Consider the following 12,549-nt stretch of genomic DNA (forward strand, 5'->3'; position numbering starts at 1 on the left):
CTAGATCATGATGAAACCTCCTCCACTGTGTCGTGTAGAAAATGTATCCAGTGGGATATCCTTATCGTGCCAGTAACGTTGGAAGCTATCTGGACCATCCAGGTTAAATTTTTTTCTCGTCAGAGAACAAAACCTTCGTCCACTTTTCTACGTCCCATGTTTGGTGCTTCTTAGCAAATTTTAACCGAGCTGTTTCGTGGTGTGGAAGGAGGCGTGGCCTTTGAATACGTTTACGGGTTTTAAGGCTTTTCTTTCGTAGATGCCGTCTTATTGTTCTTGAGCTGCTTTCTGCGTCCGTAAGGGCTTTAATCTGGTTCGACTATTGGCTGGTGTCTTGCCGGACAACCTGTCAAATTCTCCTGCTCAACGCCGGTGAAATTTTCTTGGGCTGACCACTTGAAATTTGTGTTCCGTATCTCTAAAAGGGTCTTTTAAGAAATTTGCAACAGCAGTTTTACTACACCCAATCTCATCAGCGATGGCACGTTGAGAGAGACCTTGCTTTTGTAACTCGACAATTCTGCCACGTTCAAACTCTGTCAACTTTTTAGCCTTTGCCATGTTTTTACCCAACGTAATACAGGAGATGTCGGGAGATGTTGACAACGCTTATGCTTAATCACAAATGACTAAATTTCGTTACGTGTTTACCGATTAACGCTTCGTTTCAGTATAGTCTTAAACTTTTGACCAGCTAGTATTTAGGCTAATTTCAGTGTTCACATTTTCCCTATTAAATGCTAAAAAGTTTTTTATATTTGTTTTCCCTTTTCTTATTTTCATCTTTCGAAGCTCTACTGAAATATATAGTTGGGTCTAACAACGCAAAATGCATAATTTTTGTATGTTCATTGGCCTTAAGATTTTAGCCAGCAGTATATGTTTTATATATTTTAAGGATGTTTTAAGTGTTGTTCCATAATTTTTGCCAGTTAGACTCTTAGCATAGTTTATTCTTCGCCAAATTTTAGTTTTTATGCTATTTACATGTTTTGTCCAAGTAAGTTTAGAATCGTATGTTAGTCCTAAAATTTTGCAGATGTAGCAGTCTGGAGAAGTGTCTTGTTCATGTAAATCTGGGGTTGTACTTTTTGATGTTTTGTTGATTTTGGAAATATCATTAATTGTGTCTTTGCTGTGTTTATTTTGATACTATATTTTTGGCAGTACTCACTTATTTTGTTTAGTTGTGGCTGCAATTTCTGGTGTAGAAGCACTTTTCCAAATTGCTACATCATCAGCGAACTGTAACGAGTATCCATGATTTGGGTCTTTTAAGTGGCATATTATTCATACGCATGATGAAGAGAATAGGACTAACACCCCTCCTTGAGGGACGCCAGCTTCTGGAGTGAAGAACTCAGAGAAAGTTCCCTCCACGTTTGCTCTGCATTTTCTAATTTCCAAAAAGTTAGATAAGCAGCGAATAATTCCGCGCGGTAGTCCCATTTCTTTCATACGGAACCTAATTTCATTATGCCATACAGTGTCAAATGTTTTCTCGATATCAAGGAAACACGCGACAGTGCATTCTTTTTTATTAAAGTTATTTATTCTCGTTTCAGTTAACCTAATTAAATGATCTGTCGTTTGTCTAAATTTTCTAAATCCGTTTTGTTACTCAGGTAATTTTGAAGTAATCTCCAAAAATGTGGATAGTATATTACTTATTCGCTCATGAATTTTGCCTACACAGCTGGTCAGACTGATTGGTTGATAACTATTTGGTTTATTGGCTGATTTGCCTTATTTGTAGAACATTAATATATTAGCTTGCTTCCAAGAAACTGGGATGTATCCAGAGTAGAAAGATAAATTAAAGATAGCTAATAGGTGGTCAAATATTTTTGGAGTGCCTTTTTGGAGGAGAATTATTTATGTGCCATCATTTCCTGGTGATTTGTTTTTGAATTCTTGATTGCTTGTTTGAGTTCACTTAGTGTGTTTCAGTTATTGAGCAATAGAGTATTATAGCCATAAGTATTGTCAGTGTTATTGTTAATAATATTGATTGGAAAGTATGGTTTGTATAATTCTGTGTTATTTGTTACGTGGTTGTTTACTTTGTTGCAGAAATATTTGTTCATTTCTGGGTCATTATGTGTTTTGTAGTTAATGTTTAAAGGCTTCTGCTTTTTCTTTGTTGGTGCTCGCATAAACTGTACCACCCAGCATTTGAACTCATAACTATCACCTCCAGTCATTGATTGGTTGTTCAGCGTTTATTGGCGCAAAGCAACTTGGCTATCTGTGCCACACAACTAGTAAAAAAGTAAAATTATTATGAGATGTCAAAATAAATCAAGTTTAAAATAAACAATGGCCAAAATTTGTATAAAAATGTAAATAGAATTAAAAATGCCAATGGCCCCTAAATCTAAAAACACAAGTAAGGTAGACAGTGCTGCCATCACCAATGAAACTGTCCAGCGTCACAGGTAAACTAGTATATAAAACATATCTAAGATGGTGCCGTCGTTCAGAGTCATAACGGCAGTATAACGTGGGTTATTGTGACTTGAGTGTCACAAAGGCCACACACTGATGCATCAGTCCCTGATAAAAGAAAATAATGAGTTAAAAACTCTGACTGGTGCATAGGCTTGCCAGAACAACTTTCTCCTTCTGATCCTCATGGAAACAACACGGACAAAGAGCAACAGAAAGTTTGATCTGGAAAAGCTTATTATCACATTGATTACTCCAAGTCGACTGCCAACTGGCGTGGAGAGGCCCTACATGGATAGATGGTTAGGGCACTCAACTCGTTATATGAGGATCACGAGTTCGAATCACCGTCACACCAAACATGCCCGCCCTTTTAGCCGCCGTGGAGGCGTTATAATGTGACAGTCAATCCCACTATTCGTTGGTAAAAGAGTATCCCAAGTGTTGGCAGCGGGTGATGACTAGCTGCCTTCCCTCCAGTCTTACACTGTTAAATTAGGGATGGCTAGTACAGATAGCCCTCGTGTAGCTTTGCGTGAATTTCAAAAACAAACAAACTCGCGTGGAGCTGAGCCTTAAATACAGGACCATAGTCCATATATTGGACAGACACAGCAGTGACAGTACCAGAGCAGACAGACGTAGCTGCAATGTCAGCGAGCTTGTTCCCATGAATACCGATGTGGCCTAACATTCAGAAAAACTGTATAGAAATGAAAGCTAAAGATGAATTGGCCAATCTGTTTTGAATATCGACGAGGACAGGTGAGAACTAACGTGATGGGCCAGTAAAGAGCTAGGCGAGTCGGTATAAATAGTATAATTGGTGTACTACATAGCTTCTACATGATCCAGGGCAAGAAAAATGGCATACAATTCGAAAATAAACACAGAAATCATAGAGGGGACCTTGTGTGTAACTATCAAACAACAACAAACCATGGCAGAACTCACAGACTCACTTGATTTCGAACTATCTACATGAGTTGGAATGGGAGGATAGTTTGAAAGATTATTCACAAATAAAAAAACAGCACTTCCAATCAGGGGCCTGGCATGGCCAAGCGCGTAAGGCGTGCGACTCGTAATCCGAGGGTCGCGGGTTCGCGCCCGCGTCGCGCTAAACATGCTCGCCCTCCCAGCCGTGGGGACGTTATAATGTGACGGTCAATCCCACTATTCGTTGGTAAAAGAGTAGCCCAAGAGTTGGCGGTGGGTGGTGATGACTAGCTGCCTTCCCTCTAGTCTTACACTGCTAGACGGCTAGCACAGATAGCCCTCGAGTAGCTTTGTGCGAAATTCCAAAAAACAAACGAACAAAACTTCCAATCAGGAGTATCCACCTTTCTCAGATGATTCAAAGAAAGGTCACAGGTGGAGATGATAATAAGCCATGATGGAATGGACTGACCAGTGGAGACAACAATCATCTAAAGACAGACCAGTTCAGCCAGCTGCACTTGGATATGAAGGCCAAAAGGAAGAATGGTGGACTGTCTATTCTGAAAAAGTGTAGTCCAGTGAGGAAGGAAGACACAACCCCAGGTGGGATGTTGTGGTAAGGATCGAAGTTTCAAAGCATACAGTAAAGAAACTTGCAAGCAGTGGAGGGAAAGTGGAGGTTCGTGAAACTTGATGTACAAACACTGGACTGGAGAAGTGCAGAAAGCCCCCCAGAAATTATAAAAGTGGGTAAAATTAAAAGAATATGTCCTAGGTGTACAGTAGCTAAGGAATGACAGACTATACAAAGTAAGTCAATTTCATGCAAAATCCATGCCAGTGAAAACTGAAATCCATGCATGAGTAGGATGAGGATCACACAATTAGTCAGTCAACTACAATCCAAATTCTGACCATCAGATACTGACATCTATGCAGGGGTAGTAAAGAAGAACATACCATCAACAAGTTCCAGTCCAAATTCCAGACAAATCAACTACAATCCAAAACTTGGCTATTGAGTACCAGCATTCACAAGGGGGTGGGAAAGAAGATCATGTTACCAGCAAGTCAACTACATTCCAAAACCAAGGCTACTGGGAACTGACCTCCATTTTGGTTTAGGAAAAAAGATCTTATTAGTGACAAGTCAACTACAATTGAAAATGCAGCCATCAGGTACTGATATTCATGTAGGAAAGAGGATCTTATTATTGGCAAGTTGACTACAATGCAAAACTGTACAGGCAATATAATAGAGAAGAGCACATAGACATAGAAATCTATCTGGATGAGGTTGAAGACAAAGGTGTTAAATGGAAAGAAGGGAAAGCAGCTAAAAATGGGGTTATCCTTACAAGCCACCGTACAGCTAGAGAGGAAAAATGATCTGGAGGAAGGAGAAGATATGCAGGATAAAAGTACATAAAACATAAATGGCAAATAAACAGACCACCAACATCCACAGGCAAATAGGAGAAGAAAGGAAAACATAAGAGAAGGTGAAAGAAGAAGCTCTGGGAGAGTGGTTCAAACATAGACAGTGCAGGACCACATTAATATCCCCATCTGGAAGGGCAGCCCACCATGGTGGATGATGAATCTGGGAGGAATACATCAATAGGTATAGTGTAGGAGAGGTAAATACCTGTAGTAATAGAAAAACAAAAGGTGTGGAACATAGCCACCCAAAAATCTGACAGCAAGAAGACAAGAAGATCAAAGGCAACTGAGAAATTCTGCATGATAAAGAACAGTGGTTGGATGCAGAAACCAACTACTAAAACTTTCCATTTACACTGAAAAACTTCCATGGAGGAAGGGCAAATGAAACAAACCTGAAAAGAAGTTAAATAAAAGGGAAAATCAGACCTCCTTGGCAATGGCCAGAAAAAAAAAAAAAAACAGGCATAAAGATGGAGGATGGGAGGGTATTAGTGAAACATCTGTGACTGAGGGTGATAAAGAAGAAGAGACAGAATCAGAGTTGGAAGTGGAAGCCATGGAAACCACAGCTGAAACAGCCAGGATGGAGCTGTCAAAAGGACTGAATATGGTAGGTTGGTTGTTTGGCACAGATAGCCTAGTTGTTTTGCATCAATAAATGCCAACTAACCAACCATATTCAGTCCTTTTTATAGCTCCTTCCTGGCTTTTTCAGCTGTGGTTTCAAGGTAACTGAATATGGAGTGTCAAGGATGATCAAAATCACCCAGAGAAGAAGAAGAACAGTGTTGGTCCAAATTCTGGCTGAAAACATTGATAACCAGAGCAAGAAGACAAGAGACCAGAACCAAGGCAATTTATGGTTAGGAAACACTTCAAAAACTTAAATATGAAGAGTAACCAATGAAGACAAGGTCACTGATAAACAAAAAGATGAAGAAATCATTGTCATAATTTTTTATGATAAGATTCTGGTTTCTGGCAAGAGTGGAAGTACTCAGAATATGATACACAATGATATGAATACTGGGCATGTGTCCTCCTCCAAAGAAAAAGAAAAGATCAGATGCATGATTACAGAGGGATAGAGAATGTGTACTTCACTGGTGATTGAGATTGTTTTTTATTTGTTTCTTTTGAATCAAAGAATTTATATTCACTCCTGCATAACATTTCATATTCCTCTAGCTACTGCACTTACTATTCTTATTTCACAGGAGAAAGCAATATATCTGAAAGTACCAGTATTTGTTTATTTATATCAAAAGCTGAGTCTGTTAAATTTTACTGAACACAAGCATTGACAGTTCTGTAGATAACATACTGTCTAGAGACTTTATAAGGGCTAAGCCTAAATCCCTTTTCTTGTCAACTTCATCTACAGTTTTCCCTGTGAGGCTATAATTATAATTAATTTTATAATGTCTGTTTGCAATCACTTACACCAAATTTTTAACTATTCAATAATGTGTGCACCTCACTAAATTGGCCTACTTCATCTATTAATTTTCTACATTTTTATGTTGCTTTTAGAATTCAAAGACTTGAGCATTTATTGAGTAACATCATCACTATATTGGTATCATCATTATTAATATTTACTTCCAGCCAGAGCAAAACTAAAAATGAACCTGGTAATGAGTATAACTAACTAATAATATTTTTCTTATGTTCCTATTTATAATAATTAAAATGCATTGTTTCATCAGTAGGGTACTCTTAATGTTAATAATATTTTTAACATCTCACAAATTTCAGTCAGCTTAGGAGATTTAGGTTAGCTCTAAATACATTTAATAAGCTAATAACAAAAAACAGTTTTCGAAGCATAATAATAAAAGTTTTCTAAGAGCTAAGAATCTACGTCTGAACCAAATCACAGTTTTTTTTAAGCTTGTACATCAGTAGTGGTCATAAACTAGTACTGCTATACCTGTCAATCAGCTAGGAATTATTTGTAAACTTTACTTAAAAAAAGTGATATATCTTACTAATTTTGAATATTCATGTTCTTCAAAATTTATAAGTTTTATATAGCTTGTGTACTCTTTTTTTCTTCTGCTACTTCCATTAAATGTGATTCTTTTGCCCATGGCTTAGTTAATATTTTTAGATTATTTTTCATATTAGGATAGGTTTATTGTATTGTTAGTTACTTTATTCTTAAATTTTGGACAGTCATTTTCTAAATGATAACATGGAGTCATTTCATTTAGGCTATATCGCATACCCACCCCAATCCAAGGAACATAAATGAGCTTCTTATATTCAACCACAATTTCTAAACTACTCATCCACTTTCTTAAACTCCTTCAATATCTGAAGGTAAAATATTTCAAAGGTTGATCATCCTATCAGAAATGTACTACTGTATTAACAGGAGTTGTGTCAGTTTTCCATATCTTAAACTTGTGCCTTCTAGTCTTTCTATCTTCAGTTTTTGTTTTCTAAGGTTTATCATCTTCTTCATCCTTATTACTTCTATCCAGTAATAACCTCCTTCAAGCCTAGAATCATCCTGGTAGCTCTTCTTTGAGCTCTCTTCAAGTTACCAAAACTATAAAGTATCCCATACAGTCTAACCAGTTCTTACAGAGTGAACCAATGACCTCTTCCATCTGGGATAGTGGAAAACAAAAGATTGATATCAGTATACTTTAGTGTCTTTGTTATTAATGGAGTACCTCAATGGTTAGTTTGGACTTTTGCTCTTTCTTATTTTCATTAATGATACTGATAGGGGCACATTAAACTCTTGAATACTTCTAGTTACACTAAAGATGTCAAGGTATAACAGAATGATTCAGGTCAACTAACATATTAGACAAATATCTGGAATATGACATTATTTGTTGTTTTATATCATTAATATAAATGGGAACAACGCAATAACATGACCGAAGAAAATAATCTTGGCATAGTAGTGGATAAGTCACTCAAGCCACCAAAGCAGTCCTCTGTTGTTAGTAATAATAAGATTTTACAGCATAATTATAGACATGTATTACAAGTTAAATGAGGCATTATTGTTAAACAAAAATTACTAGTTAGGTTTCTCTTATATTACAGTATATATATATTTACTGTCCTTATCTAAGGATGTATATTGATTTATTGGAAATTTATTAGAGAAAGTTGTACTAACTAGGATGGTTCCAGGGATGGAAGAATATACCACTTTTTTGGGGGGCTAAAAAGGAGAAGAGTTGACTTTTAAAATTTTTAAGGTCATTTGTGGAATTGATAGGATAAAGGCCTCTGATTTCTTTGTGATGAAGGCAATATGATGAGAAGAAATGAGTTTAAGATTTGGCAAAATACATGCTATACTTCAATTAAAGTTATATTCTTCTAATGAAGTGATTGACTTATGGAATGAGCCACTTGTCAAAGTATTGGAAGCCTGCACTTTGCAGGAGTTTAACAGGGGAATCAATGATTTCCAAGAAATATAGGTGATATTTTTACTTTTTCCCAAGTGTGGATGTGCAAGAACATCCTTGGTGTAGTAAAAGGTCCCTTATTTTCTGTAGGTTATAATATCATCAAATTTATATTATCTAAACGTTTATAAGTCATCTAAAACAATAAATGTAGAAGTAAAAACAAATACGATATTTAACAGTAGCATCAATTGAGATCATTAGCAAATATGATCTCTCAGAAACCTTCCACAAATATGCCCTGCATGTTATAAAAAAATGTTTGACAGAATTTGTTATGATAGAAATATGATTATGATAATAGGAAAAAGTAAAAACCACATAGATAACCTATAATATACAAGAAATTAATGATAGATTATATATTACAGAAATATGATACATAGAACCTGTATGGACAGAACTGTATCTTTTTTTAGTTTTCTAAATTGCACTAAGTTGTTTATAATGAATATTTCAATTTTTGCTAGTTGCAATAAGTGTTTAATAGGGATGAAAAATTAATTATGTGGTACAGTGGTGTACTGGCTCTTTATTGCAATGCTATAGATAATTTATGTCTTGTTCTTATTGAGGGATATAAAAATACTTCTGCCAGAAATCACTCTCCTTCCTTACAAACAGTTAACATTAAAATCAAAACATCACTGTTAAAATATTTTTAGTTTCGTAATTATGTCTAATCAAAGTGTAGCGACTAACTTTAGAAATAAGATAGCAATGTTTAACTTAAGAGCATTCAAGATATTTCTTTTATCACCATTGAAAATCTTATCAGTTTGACAAATACGAGTAAATATTAAGTCGTGGATACTAATAATATTCTTTCTAATTTACTTTAAGAAGTTATAAAATATTCTGTATATGTTTCATAAGACCAGTTTTAAGTTAGACTATGTAATAATATTTATCTCATTCGTTTTTCAGTTTTAAACCTAAATTTAATACTTCTTGATTACTAACTCAATTTCACTGAGTAATAAACTTTTTTTTAATGATATATTTCCGCACAACTTAAAACTAATACGTTTCTAAATTTTGGGATTATTTTTATTACAAACTACAATAATATAGTTACTCTGACTGTACAATACTGATTACCGCTATTAATTCAAATTTGTTAAATTTCTATGACTTCATACGTAGTATGGAACGAACATCTCTCTCTCTCTCTGGTGTTTGGGTATATATATTTTTATACCCAGGAGGGTTAGGTACACTAGACCTCTTCTTCCTTCCATTACTTTGTAGGAATGGCTTGATTAATATATTTAGAGTAAATATTGAATGGCTGGAGTGATATCATAATTTTAGTCTGGTCCTTTCCAGGGAAATGCCCATTTATCTTGTTCTTTCATATCTTTTTAATAAGTATAGAACGTAGGTGTTTTATTTTAGCTCTATTTTATTATTACTATTATTAAAGATTTTATCTTAATGATCTAATGTACAAATTTAAAGGGGAGAGGTGTTTCGGCCTCTCTTCATCATATATGCAATATCTGTCAAGTTCGCATAACAACTCATTTTTTCGCCAATTTTTATCAAAATATTTTATTGTACTATGTAGAAGTCTATCTGGTATTGTTTGTGTATTTGAGTAATTGTGCATGAACTTTGAGGAAGTGGTTTTAGGCACTCTGTATGCTGAACGAACGTGTTTGCAGTTTTAAACAAGTTAAAAAATTACGCGGGAATTCAAACTTTTCACATAATTGGTTAACATGGTACACGACTTTTTTTTATTCCTATTGGATAATTTTCGAGCGTATCACGTGACACAAAAAAGGTATAAATTATGAATCGTCGAAAAACATATTATGTTTTGCGGGAAAATTAAAGAAATTTGTTTATAAAATGTCTGGACGTGGTAAGGGAGGTAAGGTTAAAGGAAAAAGCAAAAGTCGTTCCAGTCGTGCTGGGCTTCAATTTCCAGTTGGACGAATTCATCGTTTATTAAGAAAAGGAAATTACGCAGAACGTGTTGGAGCCGGAGCACCTGTATATCTAGCAGCAGTTTTGGAGTATCTAGCAGCTGAAGTTTTAGAATTGGCGGGAAATGCAGCAAGAGACAATAAGAAGACAAGAATTATTCCACGCCATCTTCAGCTAGCCATACGGAACGATGAAGAGCTAAACAAATTGCTCTCTGGTGTGACCATCGCTCAAGGTGGTGTTCTTCCTAATATTCAAGCTGTTTTGCTTCCCAAGAAGACTAATGTATCAAGCAGCGGAGGGCAGCCGAAGAAGGGTGGTGCAAGCCAGGAATTCTAATTTGTTTAGGCTTACCTAACAGTAATAACTTACGTTATATTGCTATTAATTCATTAATAATAATACTTAATTCTGTCACAAGTTTGTCAATGAACTATTTGCATTGTGTTCATTGTCTTTAACCACTGCATTACTATTAGTTTACGAGATTCCAAAAAATGCTGAAAAAACCTGAAACTTTAATATATTTACTGTTTGAATTTTGTGTTACTGAAGGCTGATTTGTGAACATAAATATTTTGTTCTGTCAAATTTAAACTCTCTAATAATTGTGTATATAAATTATAAACTAGATGTACTGATGTTTCTTTGTAATAAGAATTTGTCTGTCAGTAACATCATATCGCAATGTGTAAGTTAATTTCGAATTTAAAATTGCCTGCGAGTAAAATTCCGTATTTGTTTTCAAAACTATTTGAGCATTTCATCGTCAGACTGTTAGTTTCTTTTTTGATGTGAACTAACTACTGTCATTCAAAGTTTAATTAATATACTTAGAGAAATGTATTTATTATTTTGTTGTCCAAACGGGAATTAGGGTTACAGGTAATTGGAGATGTCGTTGATCATGTATGCTTAAATAAGAACGGATTTTGATTTCATACTTCAGTGGCTAGTTTCATTGGAACAAATTGGTTTTGTAAAATAGCGTTAACCAACTAAATGATTCTAGTTTATTTTCGTTTGATACTAGTTTGTTTTCACCACGCTTTTAGGTCGAAAATAAAGTTGACATTAAAAAGAAAAATGAGTCCAGAATAAGTTGTGTTCTTTACAAATTCTTTTCAATGAAGATGAAATAAAAAAAGTTTCCAAAGAGTATTTTGTTGTTGTTTTTTTAATGCAGTAGGACAGAATGTGAAAAGGAAGATTAGCAGATGTTATATCTAAAATGGATAATTTATGATAAAACGATACCGAGATATAGGATTTTGTATCTTTGTTATGTTGTAGTAACTTAATGTAAATCAAAATTGGGTCGTTTAAATATAACATAGTTAAGCCTTAAGTATAGTGATCTATTGGACAAATTTTAGGAAAGCTGTATATGAGGTAGTTGGAAAGGAATTTAAAGTTGGAGACAAGGTATGTAAAATGCTAGTAATTTGTTCATGTGAATCCTGAGTTCTTTACCTTCTCCATGAATTAATGATTACTGGAACAAAAAAAAAAAGTTTTATCTTTGTTTTAACATTTACCAAATTTGATGGCATTGCCTATACATTATAATGTTACAGTGAAGTGTTTCATAAAAACAATTTGCAATTGTTTAACCTTTGGTCTGAACATTCTTCTGCCAGCACACAATGAAACTTATTTTGATAGTGTTTGTTTTTAATGTTTGCAGCTCATATTTTAGAAAGAGCAATAACAGTACAAAAATGACCTGACAAAATATAACAATGGGCTTTACCTCATTGTAATTTCATCCACATGGACTACATTTAATGTACCTGAAATACCTTTTAACTTTACAGGTGTAAATAAAAGGATTGTATAAAATATATCTGTGCAGTTTTGGTCAAAAATGGAATATTATAGAAGAGCAAAAAAGGTTAAATAGTTCCCCCTGGAAAGTTTTTCATCTTCATGGAATGTAACCATAAATCTACAGCTGTTGTTCTAATGAATTTTTTTTAACTGAAAATTTAATGGATATTATTCACTCCAAATTTATTACATCTGGGCTGGTTAGGCCATAATTTAGAATTACATTTATTAAATAATTAATTAGTTTTACTTTATTTATAGGTTGTATGCATCTGAATGTTAAGTGTTTTCACAAATCAGTTTGGAATTAAGCATATTTGAAATTTTAATTAGGTATGTTATATTAGGTGTGGTGGGTATACAGGTAAAATCTCTAGTATGGAGATTTTCTATTCTAGAAAGTTTATACACTTTCCTACTTAAGTTATAAACAATTCTTTTGAGTTTATGTGAAATTGCATTAATGTGTAAATTTTGTAACATCAGTTTTGTATATTCACTACAA

At 34.5% G+C, this 12,549-nt stretch overlaps 1 protein-coding gene across 1 annotated transcript; it reads left to right on the forward strand.

Annotated features, from left to right (window-relative positions):
* Positions 1 to 10,087: 10,087 nt before the first annotated feature.
* LOC143255393 (histone H2A-like) lies at positions 10,088 to 12,264 on the forward strand. Its single transcript, XM_076510990.1, has one exon. The coding sequence runs from the start codon at positions 10,137 to 10,139 to the stop codon at positions 10,551 to 10,553; it is 417 nt and encodes a 138-aa protein (XP_076367105.1). The 5' UTR covers positions 10,088 to 10,136; the 3' UTR covers positions 10,554 to 12,264.
* The last annotated feature ends 285 nt before the right edge of the window (positions 12,265 to 12,549 follow it).

The sequence above is a fragment of the Tachypleus tridentatus genome, chromosome 7 (genome assembly GCF_004210375.1).
Source record: "Tachypleus tridentatus isolate NWPU-2018 chromosome 7, ASM421037v1, whole genome shotgun sequence".
NCBI lineage: Eukaryota > Metazoa > Arthropoda > Merostomata > Xiphosura > Limulidae > Tachypleus > Tachypleus tridentatus.

Bases quoted from the DNA above. Each gene is read 5' to 3' on its own strand.
- LOC143255393 (XM_076510990.1), top strand. From the start codon at position 10,137: ATGTCTGGACGTGGTAAGGGAGGTAAGGTTAAAGGAAAAAGCAAAAGT.